The sequence below is a fragment of the Protobothrops mucrosquamatus genome, unplaced genomic scaffold, assembly GCF_001527695.2.
Source record: "Protobothrops mucrosquamatus isolate PMUCROS unplaced genomic scaffold, P.Mucros_1.0 scaffold415, whole genome shotgun sequence".
NCBI lineage: Eukaryota > Metazoa > Chordata > Lepidosauria > Squamata > Viperidae > Protobothrops > Protobothrops mucrosquamatus.
This window is the reverse complement of record NW_015386744.1, coordinates 67292-85454: the sequence shown is the minus strand read 5'-3', so window position 1 is coordinate 85454 and position 18163 is coordinate 67292. Positions and strand designations below refer to the sequence as shown.

Below are 18163 nucleotides of genomic sequence, written 5' to 3'. Positions count from 1 at the left end.
TAACGTCTTTTAAGATAGCTACCAGAACTAACAAGTTCCTTTTGCTTGCTGAGGACCATGCCTTAATTTTCAACACGTGCTGATGTTATATCAGCTCCTTTTAATGACAACGTGTGTGCCACTTCAATCCCTCCATATTTGAGAAGAAAATCTCATTGTATCCATCGAAGAGAATATTTGTAGCTCAGGGTTGAACAGTGGAGTCTTTGGTGCTCTCTGAGCTTGGTTGTTTTCTTGCAGATGTTTGAAGAAAAATTAGTCCAGTTGCAATGAATGACTCAACCTTCAAACAACTCTACCTGGATTATTATTCATCAATATATTGCAACACACTTTGGGGAGGAAACCCCCTCGGTTGGTGTAGCAAGAGTTGGTACATTCCAATGTCTCTCTACTTAACTGACATGCTCTGACTGATGAAGTGCCTGAATGGCCAGTGAAACATCTCAAGCTAACAACAGAAATTAGTCCAATTGCAATGACTCAACCTTCAAACAACTCTATCTGGATGATTGAGAACCTTCATTGACATATTTTTCTTGCAGATGTTTCATGACCCAATTACCTAGCATCATCACCTAGCACTGATGATATTACGTAGTTGGGTAATGAAACATCTGCGAGAAAGCAACCAAGCATAGAGAGAACCAATCCCACTGTGGTGGGGAGCTAACGTGGGCTTCTTCTCAAGGTCTTACTAAGATGGCAGGCCAGGGAACAAGTTGCAAATATCTGTGACTATAGATCAGACATGGCAAACTTGCGACGTCACGTGACATCGCGCAACATATCGGGACAGTTTTGCCATTGCTGGCAATGGGGTGGGCGTGGCTTCTGTGTGATGCGTCCAGCCCGTGGGCCGGCAGTTTGACACCCCTGCTATAGATGGACGGCACAAGATCCAGACTTCTTAACAAGATTTCTGAAAATTCTTCGGGTATACCCAGCTCCCTTTTTCTTCCACAGCGGGTGATCACAATCCTATCTTTAGCAAGATAATCTGCAAAATTCAACTTTATGCCTCCTTTCAAGTCTGCACAGAGGTGGTTCTGTCCCTGTGGTTAGAGTCGGATTCTATTTTAGAACTGTTGCTCCTTGGCCTGGTGTCTCCGCCAGGCCTCTTACCTGACTCGTGTCTTTGTGAACCACGGCTCCTCAATGACAGATGGAACAGCGGAATCCATCAAAGGATGGGACTTGATGAAAGAAAGCGTTTCATCTGGGAAATCAATGGAGGTTTTGTAAGCCTCTGCTGGGCCATGCTTTGCACAGCAACCAGGTCTGAAAGGAAAGCAACAATTTTTAAATAAAAGTAAAAATAGCAAAAAAGACTGAAGGGGAACACACACACAAAAAAAATCAGGGTGCGAAGGAAAACGGCTACTCTAGAATCATTTTTAGAAAGGGTTTGAAGCAAGTCGTCAGACAAATTCTTTGTCGGGACTCAAATTCTTTCAATCCATCGCTGCTGTATTTGCACAACACACTTAAGCATAAAGATGGCTGAGTAGTTAGTAATTTTTTAATTGCTAGTATTTTGGGAAGTCAGCCCTTGCCTCAGCCAGTTGTGCGAATGAGACCATCATGTTAAATCATAATACAGTTAATTTGTTGGAACAGTGATTTGTTAGGATTTAGGGCAAAACCTGCTGTATGAAACCAGAGTGATCTAAAGTGTTGCTTGCCTTTTTTCAACTTTAGAACGAGTGGTTTTGCACACTCTCACTAAGGTAGCCTTCGGAATAGTACCTGGTTGGGTACAAATTCCTGGAAAATTTCTTAAGAGGTAGAGCAGGTCAAATCCCCAATATCGATCCTACAACAGAGGTCTCACCTTTGATGTTCATCTTGTGGAAAGACCTCTGAGATCTTATCCCAAGGTTTGCACGGCTTCATTGACCAGAAGGAGAAGAACAAAATAAGACTCTCAAGACCCTTGCCTGATTTTTGCATTCCCTCTCTCTTCTGTTTTTATATTTCCGGCAACCGAAAAAACACACTTCTTTAGAGGGAGAAATTTCCTAACAGTTAGAACAATTAACCGGTGAAACGGCTTGCCTCCAGAAGTTGCAGGTGGCAAAAGCTCCATCACTGGAGGCTTTTTTCCCCCACAAAATTGACACTGTATGGAACAAAACTGTGACTGAATCTGGATGTTCCCCTACTATCCAAAGCAGAATATCCAGATTCAGTCACCATTTTCATTCCATACAGTATCAACCTTGTGAGCTCGCAAGCTTCCTCTTTCTGCTATGTCTTAAAGATGGACAGTGATTAATATTTGTATATATTTATATGGGTTTTCCATTGCAATTGGGAATTGGGTTTTCCCGGGGTTTTCCCAGTTGCAATGTATGGCTGTGAAAGTTGGACCATAAGAAAGGCTGAGCGCCAAAGAATTGAGGCCTTCGAACGATGGTGCTGGAGAAGACTCCTGCGAGTCCCCTGGACTGCAAGGCAATCAAACCGGTCACTCCTAGAAGAGATCAACCCCGACTGCTCTTTAGAAGGCCAGATCTTGAAGTTGAAACTCAAGTACTTTGGCCACCTAATGAAGGAAGGACTCACTGGAGAAGAGCCTGATGCTGGGAAAGATGGAGGGCAAGAGAAGAAGGGGACGACAGAGAATGAGGTGGCTGGATGGAGTCACTGAAGCAGTAGGCGTGAGCTTCAATGGACTCCAGAAGATGGTAGAGGACAGGAAGACCTGGAGGAACATTGTCCATGGGGTTGCAATGGGTCGGACACTTAATTAACAATTAAGAACAACAACATATTTATATGTAAGGGTGTAAATATATACATATGTATATACAACACGTTTCTATGTGTGTTATATATATGTACACTTTTGAGAGCTGGCAACAGAATTTCATTTTTAATGTGTGCCAGTGTGCCCACAGTAACGAATGACAATAAAGATTATCTTATCTTATTTTGAGAAGAGACTGGACAGCTACCTGTCTGGAATAATATAGGGTCTCCTGCTTGAGCAGGGAACTGGACTAGAAGACCTCCAAGGTCCCTTCCAACTCTGTTATTCTGGGTGTCTGGTTCTCTGTCTACACTCTAGTCAAATTGTTCTGCCTATCCAAGATGTGGTGAATTCCTACTGCTGAACAGAACTTTTCCAGTTTTCGGTAGTTGTGACATTATAGGATTCCGGGTGAACTTCAAGCTGCAGAACAAAGTTATCTGCTTAATGCAAAACCCTGGAGGCACCATACTTCACAGTCTCTAAAAGTGGGGCTGATGCCTTGATAAGCTGCTTTGAGATCACTGTCTTCTATCCAAGGGTGCAATTCTGTGTAATCAGAACTCCTTTGAATCAAATCACTCCCGTGAAGCTTTGCGCAGCCCACGTATACAAATATTTTACCTTGGCCTTGGCACTTTGTCTTCGGGTACAGCTGTCCAAACAGAGTCTGGGGTTTTCTGCTCTTTAAATCTCCCTTTGAAGACTTTCTCAATGTCTTCCATGTTGAAAGCACAAACTGCTGAGCCAGGGATGCTGCCAAAGAGGCACAAAAGAGACGGTCAGAAAAGCTGGGCTGTGTGGTTAGTGCCAAGAGTGAATGGCGGGATTTCCTTTTTGATGTAGGGTTGTTCCTCTCTCACCTGTTCAGCTGTGTGGTGAAAACACCGACCACGGTAGGGACGCCACTGATTTCAATGATGTCTGTGATAGACTGAAGCACATCAAAGTAGAAAAATGAATCCCCAGGCACCGAGCAGTTGAGACGTGCTTTGAGGAACGACGTCCAGTGTTTTTCCAGCACTCTCTGAGAGCCCCCCATGTCATTTTTGCAGATGCGAGCCACACGGGAATACACAGCCTGAAGGAGAAGAGCACAAACAACCACAAAAGCCTTCATTAAGAGAGACAAGTCGATGGACAAAGAGATAAGAGCTAGGCAAAGCTTTGATTTGCAGAGTTGGTTCAAAGAGAATTGAGTGCAGTGGTGGGATTCAGCCGGTTCGCACCAGTTTGGCAGAACCGGTAGCTAATTTTTTGTGGCCCAGGCTCAGAACGGACTTCCGGAAGCGGCATCCACGCAGAGAACCGGTTGTTCACATATTTGAATCCCACCACTGATTGAGTGAATCTCTCAATTGAACTGATTCTCCAACTCAAATCAAAAAAGTCAAATTGGATTGTCAAATCAGATGACTTGAAGGCTTCTACTCCTGAAAAGAAACATGTGTTAATTTGAGACGGGTTTGGAAAACCACACTAAATCCACCTCATCCCACAAAAATCCTGTTTGGATATTTGAACCAAATCAGATCTGAAATGGCTTGATTTGAATTTGTCTACGGAGAACTGAAGAAGCTTCTTGGGTGAGAAGCAAAACGTTTTCAAAGGAAAAAAAAAACCCCAAGAAAAGTCCAGTTGCTTTTTGGAAAAAGCAACTTTGGGATTTGATTTGGATTGGATCAGGAGTATTTCACTGATCTGTTCTTTCTTTCTTTCTTTCTTTCTTTCTTTCTTTCTTTCTTTCTTTCTTTCTTTCTTTCTTTCTTTCTTTCTTTCTTTCTTTCTTTCTTTCTCTATCTATCTATCTATCTATCTATCTATCTATCTATCTATCTATCTATCTATCTATCTATCTATCTATCTATCTATCTATCTATCTATCTATCTATCACTTTGTTGATGAAACTGATTTTGGAGTGTTTATGCTGGAGGGTACCACAATGTCCTTGGCTTTGAGTGGAATTCCAGCTACATTCCGACAGGTTAATGTGGCTGAGATAAACATTATATTTGTTTTAATTCTAATTCATTGTGTTTACCTCTTCTGACATATTCAAGATTACAAATTGCCAACAATTTTTGGAGAGGCTCTGAGGGCCACAACTAAGTTTTTTTTGTTTGTGTGTGAGAGAGAGAGACACATATGCCCTCAAGAAACATATGTTTTCAAGCTTCATTGATGCAACTCTGTCCTATTCCAAGTCCACAGAAATAAAGTCCAGAATCAATGGTTGAGATGGATAAATCAACACACAACTAAATAAATAAAAATAAAGGAAGCAAGGCTTGATCATAGATTAGCAACCAGGTAGCACCTAGACAAAGTATCTTTGCACTTCTCCAGTTTTTGAACAGAGAAGAAAAGAAGTGGTTAAAGAAGTATACTAATGGTTATAACTTTTGTTTCTTTATTTTTAATTCAAGACAAAGTTAAAATACAAAATACAAAACTCCCCTAAAAGACAAAAAACACAAAATAATCAAAACATAAAAAAAGAAAAAGGTGCATCAACTCCCCTCACAACAATAACAGATATACACAAATTATCCCCTTAATTGAATACTTATTAATACATTGGGAACCAATGTTGTAGTAATGCATCTTTTTTAAAAAAGAAAATAATGTTAGTTTGATCTAGGTCTTCCTGTCCTCAATGTTAGGTTGGACTCAGAATGATAGCAATAGCAATAGCATTTAGACTTATATACCACTTCACAATGCTTTACAGCCCTCTCCAAGTGGTTTACAGAGTCAGCATTTTGCCCCCAACAATCTGGGTCCTCATTTTACCCACCTCGGAAGGAAGAAGGGCTGAATCAACCTTGAACCGGTCAGAATTGAACTCCTGGCTGTGGGTGGAGTCAGCCTGCAATGCTGCATTCTAACCACTGGGCCACCACAGCTCTTAATAACAATGGCACTTAGACTTATATACCGCTTCACAGTGCTTAACAGCCCTCTCTAAGCGGTTTACAGAGTCAACTTATTGCCCCTAACAATCTGGGTCCTCATTTTACTGACCTAGGAAGGATGGAAGGCTAAGTCAACCTTGAGCCGGTGAGAATCAAACTGCCAAACTGCAGGCAGCCGGCAGTCAGCAGAAGTAGCCTGCAGTGCTGCATTCTAACCACTGCACCACCACAACTTGTGATCCTCCTTAGTTGAACAAAGTTTTGGGCTTTTAAAGTTCTGACGTGTCCACGCATACATACAAGCCTGGTGAGACCCCCCCAGAGCAACATGCAGAGAAGGAAGAGGGAGGGAAGAGGCAATAAAGGAACAGGCCATTTAGCAAAGTAGCAAGAATAATGGCCTCAAAGCAACGAGATTTACATCTCTAGCTCCGCTCAGCCATGCATCTTACCTTGATTGTTATCCACATTATATTCTGCTGGTAATTGAAAAACTTAGTTAAGATGGAAGTATTTGGGAGGGATTTAGGGGAATAATGGACAGGATCTGTTTTGATTTTGGTCTGCTAAGATTGTTATGGTTATTTTATGAGGTTTCGTACTTAGTCTTGATTGCCACATTTTATGATGGTTTTTATGCCTTACGAAGTTAACCGCCCAGAGTCTGCTCTGATGAGATTATAACAATATAAAAATAAATAGATAGGGCTGTTCTGAGACTTAGGAGGAGGGCTTGTTCACGCTTCCCTGAGCCCTGAAGACCAGGGCCGCCATAAAAATGGACAACATTCAAGAGAACAGAAAGGCAAGTGTCACGTACTTTGTTGAAGTCTCCCAACCCAGGATTAAATTTAGTCAGCAACAAGGATGTCCTAGGCCAAATTATTCCTCTGGAGGAGATCTAACTTCCCCAAACTATGAAACAAAGCAGTGTCGGCATGAAAGTATGTGGTCCATACTACAAGTTCAAGGATGATTAGGGGACTGGAGGCTAAAACATATAAGGAACGGTTGCTGGAATTGGGTATGTCTAGTTTAACGAAGAGAAGGACGAGGGGGGACACGATAGCAGTGTTCCAATATCTCAGGGGCTGCCCCAAAGAAGAGGGAGCCAAGCTATTTTCCAAAGCGCCTGAAGGCAGGACAAGAAGCAACGGGTGGAAACTGATCAAGGAGAGAAGCAACCTGGAACTAAGGAGAAACTTCCTGACAGTGAGAACAATTAACCAGTGGAACAACCTGCCTCCAGAAGCGGTGAATGCTCCAACACTGGAAGTTTTTAAGAAGAAACTGGACAGCTATTTGTCTGAAATGGTATAGGGTTTCCTGCCTCAGCAGGGGGTTGGACTAGATGACCTTCAAGGTCCCTTCCAACTTTACTATATTATTATTATTATTATTATTATTATTATTATTATTATTATTATTATTATTATTATTATTATTATTATTATTATTATTATTATTATTATTATTTTAAAGAGAAAAAAATTGCCAAAAGTTGAATGCTACAATCATGTACATCTGTCTTTTTGTTTAGAGTAACCTCCAGTTTTCTCTCTCGGCTTAATTTCACAGCCTTTGTTGTAAAGGGTCAAACCAGTGTAAAACCTATTTATGCTCTCTTCCTTACGGCCTGCTTCTTGGGAGAAAAGAGTAAAAGGACAAGAAGGTGAAAAATAATAAGAAGAAAAAAACGGATCAGAAAATGCTAAAACGGGCTTTGCTCCTCATCTTCCCTTCTGAACATTTAGCTCATCCCCATCTAGCATCGGCATGTGGAATTTAGAAGATGTCTCTTGGAGAATGTGACTTTTTAAAAAACAAAACAAAACTTTTAATAGTATTATTATAAGATATAAGTACGGTAGTACATTATATGATTTCAACACAGTAGCATTTATACTGTTCATTTATGCTACTTAGGTACTTATGCTACTTATTTATGCTGTTTAGGTAATATAACATAATAAATTCCACATGCCAATGCTGGATGGGGATGAACTAAATGTGTAGTTCACAAAGAAGATGAGTAGCAAAGCCCCATTTTAGCCTTTTCTGATGCATTTTTTTCTTCTTATTTTTGACTAGATACTAGTCGACAGATAACTTAGACCCTTAAGCATAAAAATAAGAGGCTTATATCAGTGTTACTTATGATTGAAATGTCAATGCTGCTACGAACAAGTTTGTTTAAATTTTACATCCAAAGTTATTTGTTTGTTGGCTGGTTGGTTTGATTGGCCCCTTTTGAGTTATTGTTGATTCCTGGCAACTGCCTGGACACGTCCCTGCAGTTTTCTTGGCAAGATTTTGGAAGTGGTTTGCCATTGCCTCCTTCCTGGGGCTGAGAGAGTGACTGGCCCAAGCTCACTCAGCTGGCTTGGTATCTAAGATGGGACTAGAACTCACATTCTCCTGCTTTTTAGCTTGGTGCCTTCACCCCTGCAGTAGATCAGACTGACTCTTAAACTTAACAATTAACTGCAAATGGCATCAAAACTATTTGTTTTACAAAAAAAAGAGGGTTTCTGTTTTAATTTGAATATGAATCATGCTATTGTTGTATTATATTGTGCGTGTGTGTTAAAGAAAAACAACAGAGAAGACAAAACAAACAACACATGTGACTTTTGAGGGAGACAAAGCGAAGAGGAGAAAGGCTACCACCCATGACTGTGGGGGTCCTACTTAGTTTTTCAGCCACAATAAAACATAACTGAATGTGTGGCCTTGGTTTGACAGCAAGGCAGCACAACCGAAAGAGAAAAAGCAAGAAGAAAGAGGGACATTCCACAGCCTCCTTCAGCAAGCCAAAGTATGAAAATACCACACTTGTAGAAACAAATGAAGAACGGGCCACGCCTTTGTAAGCCTCTTGTTTTCGCCCTCAAGAAACCACTCGGAGACTCTGTGCCACTTATCGTAACAAGCAGCTGCGTTTACTCTTACCTTGCCTAAATTGTTATGTTCCACAGCAATCTCTCGAAAGAAGAAATAAACAAAGTTCCCGTACTCGATGGCATGAAGGAAATGGGGCTCTGAAAGACGCAAGGAAAAGGAGAGCAGTCAAAAATTTTTGCTCATGGACAGTTAAAAAAAAAACATACGTTGAATTATTCTGATTAAATTTACTACTGGTCTTAGGAAGGGATGGCGATGTTTCTTCTGTGTCCTCTCTGCTGGGTTCCTTCCTTCCTTCCTTCCTTCCTTCCTTCCTTCCTTCCTTCCTTCCTTCCTTCCTTCCTTCCTTCCTTCTTTCCTTCCTTCCTTCCTTCCTTCCTTCCTTCCCTCCTCCCTCCCTCCCTTCTTACTTATTCTGGGAAAACTCTAAAGATAATTGGCTCGGCTGTCACCAGCTTTACAATGAGAATTTTACTTAATTTACTTAATATTATGGTGCCTGTTCATTTTGTTTACTTGTGATTTTCATCTTTTTTGCTTCTTCTTTTTTGCTACTTTAAATTATTCATTATTTTTAAGAGATGGGAAAGAGACAAAACTGCCTTATAAGCCTTAAAAGAGGCTAACTTCATACAGTCTCCTTCCTTCAATGAAACCCCCTCTCTAAACCCAGGAAAATATAGCTAAAGCAGAAGGTAAAGCGCACACAGACTTGCAAGATACTTGTTACTACAGCCTCAATAAAGTATAGGTATAGTTTTCCTGTGGAGTTAATTCTTGATCTGGGGTACCTTGTAGGCCTGAAATGACAGAGTGGATGGAGAAAGTTACATGCTTAGATTCAGTCTCCATCATTTTTGGATACAGTTGAAAAAAGTCCTTAGGTGATCCTTGGTCATCTGCTACCAGTTGATGAATAGCCTATATTTAGCTCATCAGACTAATGGAATCAGGAACCGAGAATCCAATTATTGGTTTATCTAGTTTACTGCTGCTGTTTTGCTTGGTTCAGTATTTGGTACCCCAAACCATTTTTTATGGGAAATGAAAGGGACTGAACCAGGAATTTGGAGGATGCCATTCATATATTTGGGGATTAAGTGTCTGCCCTTGCCTAATTGGCACACAGAAAACTCAAGGAGTAGGATTTGCGATCCTTCACATCTCCTTGGGCAAGGCATGGAAATGTTCAGTTAGCTAAGAGACATTTCTCCATTAGAAGTAGGGAACTTACAATGATAAACGCCCCATTTAGAAGGTCTCAAAAGTGAATTGAAAATAACTTCTGGAGGAGAAGATTATTCGCATCTGCTAGATAATGGTGGTTATGGCTGTCCTTCAGAACCAGAGGTAGAACATCTTTCTGTACCAGTTGCTGGAAATGAGTATCTTATTTGTCTGGTGGCTTTCAGTATCTTATTTGTCTGGTGGCTTCCCAGAGGCCATCAACTCGTGTGTGAAGAGACCAACTAAGCCTTCAATTAGTTTCGGTAGGACTCTTTCTATTTGTTAGCGCCTTTCTGATAGCACAAACACAGTTGTGTTGATGCTTCAAAAGATGTGGATGCCAAGAACTTTGCTGTGGTTATTCAAGGCACTTTAGGGCATCCGACTATGGATGAAGTCAAGCTCCAGTGAAACTGTAAGACTCTTAATGCCAGCTAATGGACTGTAAAAAGGCCCCCATGGAACTGCACTACAGCTCCACGGTCTTTGTTACTACTGCTCCATTCATTTGCTGAGCCGATTGGTTGGAAGAGGAGAATGGCTTTATTCTTGGGCCAAATTAAAAAAAAAAAAAAAAGTAGGTTTCCTACTTTGGATTTACTATGTTGGAAGTTTGGAGCAGAAAAGCCTGGGCATAAATATTGCAGCTGGTGGATCTTTCATGTCAGTGCACCAAGACATTGGGACTGGCAAGAAAAATGGTTAGCATCAGGCCTGCTAAAAAAAATAAAAATAAAATATTGCTCTCGTGGAGAAAAATGTGCATTCATTTGATTTACTATGTTTTCCGCATTATACAAGACTAATAGAATGATCCTGTGCAGATTCGATCAGGAGATTTATCCTCACTGAATATACAGGAGCTTCCAGATAACTGTGTATAGGAATTCTGGCTGTTGTCATTTTAAAATAAATTATTATTATTTTTTTTGCTTCTAGTTCTCACGGGTTACAATGCAATGTACAATTTGGAGACATTTAAATCTACAATTAACATTTTTTTAAAAAAAGGATGGGTGGGGAAATAAAAGAAATTATTCCCGGGTACATTTGCTAATGTACCATAATGGATTAATTGCAGGGAGTCCTCAACTTACGACCACAACTGAGCCCCAAATTTCTGTTGTTATGCAAGACAGCTGTTAAGTTAGTTTTGCCCCATTTTCCTGCCACCGTTTTTAAACGAATTGCTGCAGTCGTTAAGTTAGTGACACAGTTGTTAAGTGAATCTGGCTTCCCCCTATTGACATTGCTTGTCAGAAGGTCACAAAAGGGGATCACGTGACCCAGGGACATTGCAACCGTCTTAAGTCCAAGTCAGTTGCCAAGCATCTGAATTTTGATCACATGACCGTGGAGATGCTGCAACAGGCTTAAGTGTGAAAAACAGTTACAAGACACTTTTTCCCCCAGTGCTGTCGTAACTTTGAATGGTCACTAAACAAATGGTGCTAAGTTAAGGATTACCTGTAGGTAAGACTTTCTAAAGTACGCAACCACAGATCAGGGTGCCTTATAAATGTTTCTGTGACTAACTGCTCCGAGTAGGAACTCTCCCAGATTTAGCAAGGGAAGACAGCTCTACGGAGTCTAAAATTCTTATTCCTACTCACCGGCTCCATTTTGACTGAGTAAATAAAAACAGTTGATCACTGTGGGACCAAGTTTCACTGAACTGTGCAACTCTTCTCCTCTCCTGAGAGAAGTTTGGAAGTTGTGAGTGTTTGGAAAACTACAGCTGAGCATTGAGCATTTCTGCACTACTGGTTTATAGCATCACCCAGCCACAGCTCTGGGAATAAAAAGCTGTTTGTGTTATACTGCCACAGCGAGGGCTGGATAATGCAACGATTGCTAATTGCCAAAATGCTAATTACATCTGAACCCAGGCAGTTGCCCAAAGCCAGTCAACTCGGATCATTATAAACCTGGCTTGTTTCCACTAAGCATAGCTTAGTTTCCACTAAGACTGACCATAATTTGGAGCAACTTTCCTCAACTTGGCACCCTCCAGAAGTGTTTGAGGTCAATTCCATGGTAGGGTGGTCAAACCGGTGTTTTTTCAACCATGGCAACTTCAAGATATGTGTGGACTTCAATTCCCAGAATTCCCCAGCCAGCATGCCAGTAATTGTTTCCCAGCATACTGGCTGGGGAATTCTGGGAGTTGAAGTCCACACTTCGTAAAGTTGCCAGGATTGAAAAACATTGCTTTAAACAGTGATTCTTTGGGAGTTTCTGAATTTGAAAACCTCCAAAACTGGAAAGGCATAAGCACTTAGAGCTGACCCATAAAACAATTGTCTTATTTACTTAATCCACATCCTATTTTTTTTTTTTTGCCAAATACGTTTTCCAAGTTGGCTAACAGTGAAACAATATGGGTCTCCACAGCTTACTGTATTTTTTTCAGCCCTCTTCTTCAAAAAATCTTGTAAAAAAGATGGGAGCAGTAGAAAGAGGTAACATTAACATATATCTCCCTATAAAAAAAATATAAAGGCTGTGACAGTATTAGAGATTTACAATTCTCTAGACTCTAGAAGCAAAACTCCAAAGCACAGGTTTTGTTTTTTTTAAAGTCATGGAATACAAATTAAAACCTAATATATCCATTTGGAGCACAATTCAGACACGAAAATAAAGAAATTCATTTCAAACCCTAGCGGTTAAAAACCTAGGTTTCTGCAAAGAAACAGGCTAAAACGCCAACAGTTTTTCTGAATCAAACCATCTCTGCCTGCTGGTTGGAGGGTAGGAAATTAGAATAGTTGTTCTTGGCAGGTTGTCGGAGAGCTGTTGATTGCTAAGTGGCCCACAAGGGGTAAGGAGAACCCAGATTTTTCGGGGAGGGAGAAAGGAGCAAACATACCTCCCCATTTTATTAATCCAAAAAGCAAGCTTCCAGTTTAGGACGTCTGTGAACAATGGACTAAAATTTCAATACTCAAAAGAAAAGTGACTTGTCGGGAAAATCATTATGATCCGGATACGTGTACTTCAACTCTATAAATTTGGGGAGAAAGGCTATAGGGGAGAGAGGAAAATTGCAGGTAGCGGTTCAACTTTCAGCAGAAGTACCTTTTATCCACTTGGAATCATATTTTATTGTTCGCAAGGCCGAACCGTCCCCCATGCTCCGGTAAATAACGGCGTCGCTTGCCAAGAAATCCGCCACGGTGGCAGAATAGAGTTTGCCATCTAGAAAAGAAACGCACAAAGACCGTTCGGGTTGCCATAGGATGTCGCCTCCTTCCAATACTGCAGCGTTCTTGTCGTCTTCTCCGTCAACAGCTATTTATATATTTCTACCTTTCGCTTTCCCCCTCCCACGCTGCCATTATCTCAATCACGTTATATATTTATTCATACTTTTTAATTTAGAGTCGGAAGGCTCATCAGAGCGCTGGGAAGAAAACGCCTGGTAGAACAGAGCAAAGGTTTTTGGAAATGCGGAAGCTTTATTATTATTACCCCGTGGCCACTTCTCACATAAAGCTCTGACTTCCAAGGGTTTCACAACAGAAGTAGGAAAATGTGTCTCTCCCCCCCACCACCCCTTCATTCAGATGTCTGAAGTTAATTAAGAAAGACTAGTCGGTCTTTTTTAAAATCTGAACTATAGGTCTTTTGGATTTCACTCTGGTTGACAGCTCTTAGAATCTGAGTATCAAGCAAAACAGATGAACGAATCAAGAGCTGGCTTACAAAAGAAGTGTCTCATTCCACAAAAGGTATATTAGCATTTTAAAAAAAAACCACCTCTGCCGAGACGCAGTGATGCCCTAGGCCTTTTCATTTCCCCTTTCTGTATTATCTATCAATATGGTCCATTATAAGCAAAAAGTTCTCACCAGCAAAGAGGGCAACATTGGTTTGCTTGGCATCAAATGGGCACCTGGCCAAGCCACTAATTTCTTCACCATCATACTCCAAGGTATTCAGCTGAAGACAAAATATACATTTTGGGGGTTAGGCTATCTCAGCTTCCCCAGGTCCGTGCAACTGGTCAACAAAACCAGGTATTCCCACACCAGCCTTCTTCAGAGTGGTACCTTCTAGATATGTGAGACTTCATCTTCCATAGCTTCTAACCAGCATGGTCAAAATCCAGCACATCTGAAGGGAACCAAACTGAAAAGGCTAGCCTGCAGCTTCATTGATCTTTCTAAATCAGTGGTTCTCAACCTTTTTAATGCCACGACCCCAACCGGTCGTAAGTCGAGGACTAAACCGGACTTAAGTCGAGGACTAAACTGGTCGTAGGTCGAGGATTACCCAACTGGTCATAAGTCGAGGACTTTCCCTGCCCGGGAGCGCCGCGCATGCATGGTTCCGCCCCCTGCGCCGGCCGAGGCGTAGCTGGCAAGCGGCAGAGACGGAGCAGGCTGACCACCAGCTGGCCCAGCTCAAGGGAGGTAAGGCACCCACTGGAAAAGGGGGGAAAAATGGCAGACAGCCTTGCTTGGCGACCCCCGTGAAATGGTCGATCGACCCCAAATGGGGTCGCGACCCATAGGTTGAGAACCGTTGTTCTAAATCTGATCGCCTCTCTTCCTATAGCGCTGACAACGTATTGCTGAAGGAACTACGTGGGGAACAGTTTTTGCATCCACAAGGTTAGCATCCGTGATCGATAGATGCTTCCTTGAGGTTCAAAATTAATAAATTAGCTGTACTGGGAAAGGCTGACTGTATTAAAACGCGTGTCTTATTGTGATCACCTTTTCAATCATCTTAAGAATGAAAACCTTTGGACTACATTGGCTGCTGGCTCTTATGTTCATTTGAAAGAATCCGCAAGCTGTGATGACAACTTATGGATGGACTTTGGGACAAGATGGGAACTGAGAGATCAGGTCCTTTAAATCATCAGAGATCCAATATATAACTGTCATGTCTGGCGATGGGTAAGTTTTGGATTTAGCAGAACTGCTTCTCCTGAATGCTCTGTTAAATCAAGATTTTATACTATAGTGTGGTTAGAAAACTGGACAAGGACTAGGGAGATTTAATTTCTCATCTCCAACTAGTTGTCAGCTACGGAGCTCAGTAGATGGTTGAGTTGTGAGTTGGTTCACATTTCTTTTGCTGTAATCTAACCAGCAGGATTGTTGTGAGAATAAAGGAGTTGGCCATGGAAAAAATGACGGGACACTTACAGTCTGATCTCTCCAGAGACAAACCAGGATGAGAAGGACAATGGTAACATTGATAAAGGTTCTTTGAAGTTCACCAAGATGCCCTTTGAATTTTGGCAGAGAACAATCTGACTGGTCTGGGCGTTGGTCCTTACCCGATAGTAACGGCACATAGGATTAAAAGCATTCGTTCCACAGACAAACACCATCTCATCGTTCCTGGGGACGAAGACTTTAATAAAATTATGGCATTCATCCTAAAAAGAAAATTAAATTAAAAGAAGAAGAAGAAAATAAAGAAGAAGAGAGAATGGCTCACATCGCTATTCACTAGCAAATATTACTTTTGAAACATGTGCTCAGTGAGCTGGAAATAAGGAGGGGAAAAACAATGGGGGGGGGCCTAACAAAGCACTTACAATTTCAGTGCAAATGAAATCTCTCTTTCTATGAATCTGATCAAGTGCAACTCATTTCTTAAGAATATTAATTTGCACTTTTCGATTTTGCTGCGGCGCGTCAGATCAAAAATCAGTCTGAAAAGGACCGTGCAGCGTTCCACTTGCCCCTCTATTCTGTTTACCCCCAAATTCAGATTTTTTGCTGCAACGAAGAGATTAATTAGCTAATTAGCAGTTCTAAAACAGCATCCATCATGACCTCCTAAACTTTTTGGGTGGTTTAAAGTATTTTGCTTAAAAGACAAACCTACTTTGTGTTTTCCTTTCATAGCACAATTCTCTCGGTCCTGTTGCTTTGACCGCCATGTTAACTTCTGTTGAGATAAAAGAAAGAATAAGACTATTTCATCTTTAACCAAGAATGTTTGGTTTTTTTTCAAAAAAAAAAAAAGAAAGAAAGAAAGAAACACAAAAAGGAATTTACAGCATTTTCTAACCTTGCTTGGAACAACTTCCCCTTTTGGAATGTCATTCAAATTTACCGTATAAACTTGGTCCCTGGAAGAAAAAAAAAAAAAAGAAACATATCAGAAATCCTATTGATTGATTAACTGATTTTTATTTATTATCTGCCCATGTCATAGCAAATGACTCTGGGTGGCTTCTGGCATTAAAAACCTAACAAATAAATACATTTAAAAGAATAAAAGTAGAACATCCCATTCCCCAGCCCGCTTTAGAAACCATGCTTTGACTTTAAATATCAAGATCCTTTTGGCCTCACACAGTCCCTCCATACCATTACTAAAAGAAGCAGACATCTGTTCTTAATTAGGACTGTTCATTTTCCCCAGATCAAAGTTTGAAACAAGCCAAATTAGGGAGACTTTGGTTGAGCTGATATGGTGGTTAAGAGCCACGGTGGCGCAGTGGTTAGAATGCAGTACTGCAGGCTACTTCTGCTGACTGCCGGCTGCCAGCAGTTCGATTCTCACTGGCTCAAGTTTGACTCAGCCTTCCATCCTTCCGAGGTCGGTAAAGACCCAGATTGTTGGGGGCAATATACTGACTCTAAACTGCTTAGAGACGGCTATAAAGCATTGTGAAGTGGAATATAAGTCTAAATGCTATTGCTGTTGCAGAACCATCAACAATCATATGCAGGGTCAGAAGAAATAAAGAAGGGGTAAAGAGGAATTGGCCTGTTCAATCGATGTTATGATGGGAGCAACCATATCTATGTCTTACTTTGAGGAAGGACACATGGGAGACAACAAAGATTGTTCCTGCCTCTGGTGGCAAAAGTCATCCTAGGCTGTTGATGCCTCTTATTGGCCTTTGAGGTCATTGTCCCTCAGAACACAGGATCTAGTTTCCTTCTGATAGATTACTTTAATCTGCATTTGCTTCCCTCTATCTTTGTAAGCTATCTTTATACCAACTCCGCTCACTAGAAATACAACTCTCAGCCTGTTGGGGCTTGAGCCACAAACTCAGAAGTAAGCAAAAACCGCAGTGGTTGAGAGAGTTGGAGAAGCCCTGTTTTGTGGCTTAGCATATTATAGAAACTGAATTAATGATGGCTTGTGTCGTAAAACATACAAGTAACCCATGGTTTAGCACATGTATGACCTAGTCTTTAGGTGCCAAACTTTTTGTGAGATTCAGGCTGCCCAAGCTCTTGTATTGATTGGTACGCACAACTGTCTGTCCAAATTAAGTTCTTGGTGGAAAACAAAATCTGGAATTGCATGGATCACTATCACAGCTTTTCTTCCATACCATAAATCACCCTCCCTTGTCTTGTCTCCATGGGCTGATTCCCTCCTTCCTTTCCTGAAATTATCTAGTGGATTATTTTAAGACAAAGTGTATAGATGAAATGCAAAACCAGGCAGCAGATGGAGGGGGTGGGAGGAGGAGTGGGGAATTTTAATTTAATCAGTGGACTGCAGGAAAATTACCTGCCAGCTATATAAAGTGTGTCTCGAATTTTCAACATCAGTTGAAAGTCCAGCTTGTGTTGGGATTCGTTGCCTGAAGGGCGTCCTCTAAACACTGGATATTGCTTGGAATCTGCAAGTAAAAATAAGTTATGCCATCACTCAGGATGATGGAACTGAAGAATCAATAAGCAGCATTGATTAGCTGTATATACCGGGAGCACAAGGGCTTAAACTAAATTCTTTGTGGAATGTCTTGAATATCAATGAATAAAAGATGGTCAGCGAGAGCCAATGAACTCAAAAATATAAATAAAACTTGCACTTCCCCCTGCCTTTTTGGCTGGCAGTAGATAGATAGAGTCCATTAAAGTCCACCTGAAACTTGGCAGCTAACAGAAGGAAGAATTGCTGTCATCCGGGGCAAGGTGGAAGAAAACAAATCGGCAATCTCACAACGCGTTTGGCTTTGCTGCTCACTTACAATGGTAGTCAACCACGTTAATAGGGTCGTCATCTTCTGGAAAGCTGACAGCCCAGCATTGGCAGATGGCCAGCAGCAGTGCGTAAGCTGTGAGGAGGCGAAGCTTCATGGCTGCCGCGTGGGATGGGCGGGGGACAGGCCACAACTCGCCAAGCGATTTACCTGCAAGAGAGAGAGAGGAAACCAGCATGGAACCAGGTTGATTCTCCATCTCCCAGACTCTTCGGCTAGCAAGCTGACTCCTCAATTTACATTCTCCATGCTGGCAAAGTCTGAGCAAATGATATGGCCTGAAAGGTCCTTTTGTATTTGCCGGCAGAAAAACTGCTACATGACAGCCCTGATTAAAACTTTTCAGTGACACGGTGACAGTTGCTAATTTTTTATTTTTT

The 18163-nt window shown here is 41.3% G+C and overlaps 1 protein-coding gene across 1 annotated transcript in view; it reads right to left on the bottom strand.

The window, feature by feature from the left end:
- SEMA6D (semaphorin 6D) overlaps window positions 1–17880 on the bottom strand; it is a 31366-nt gene extending 13486 nt beyond the window's left edge. The window contains exons 1-11 of the mRNA XM_015816208.1: window positions 17772–17880; window positions 17309–17420; window positions 15842–15902; window positions 15656–15718; window positions 15099–15200; window positions 13657–13747; window positions 12884–13003; window positions 8624–8712; window positions 3619–3836; window positions 3380–3511; window positions 1126–1281 (exon numbers count right to left, since the gene is read on the bottom strand). Coding sequence (XP_015671694.1) covers window positions 1126–1281; window positions 3380–3511; window positions 3619–3836; window positions 8624–8712; window positions 12884–13003; window positions 13657–13747; window positions 15099–15200; window positions 15656–15718; window positions 15842–15902; window positions 17309–17420; window positions 17772–17880 — 1253 coding nt within the window. The remainder of the gene's footprint in view (window positions 1–1125; window positions 1282–3379; window positions 3512–3618; window positions 3837–8623; window positions 8713–12883; window positions 13004–13656; window positions 13748–15098; window positions 15201–15655; window positions 15719–15841; window positions 15903–17308; window positions 17421–17771) is intronic.
- Between the last annotated feature and the right edge of the window lie 283 nt (window positions 17881–18163).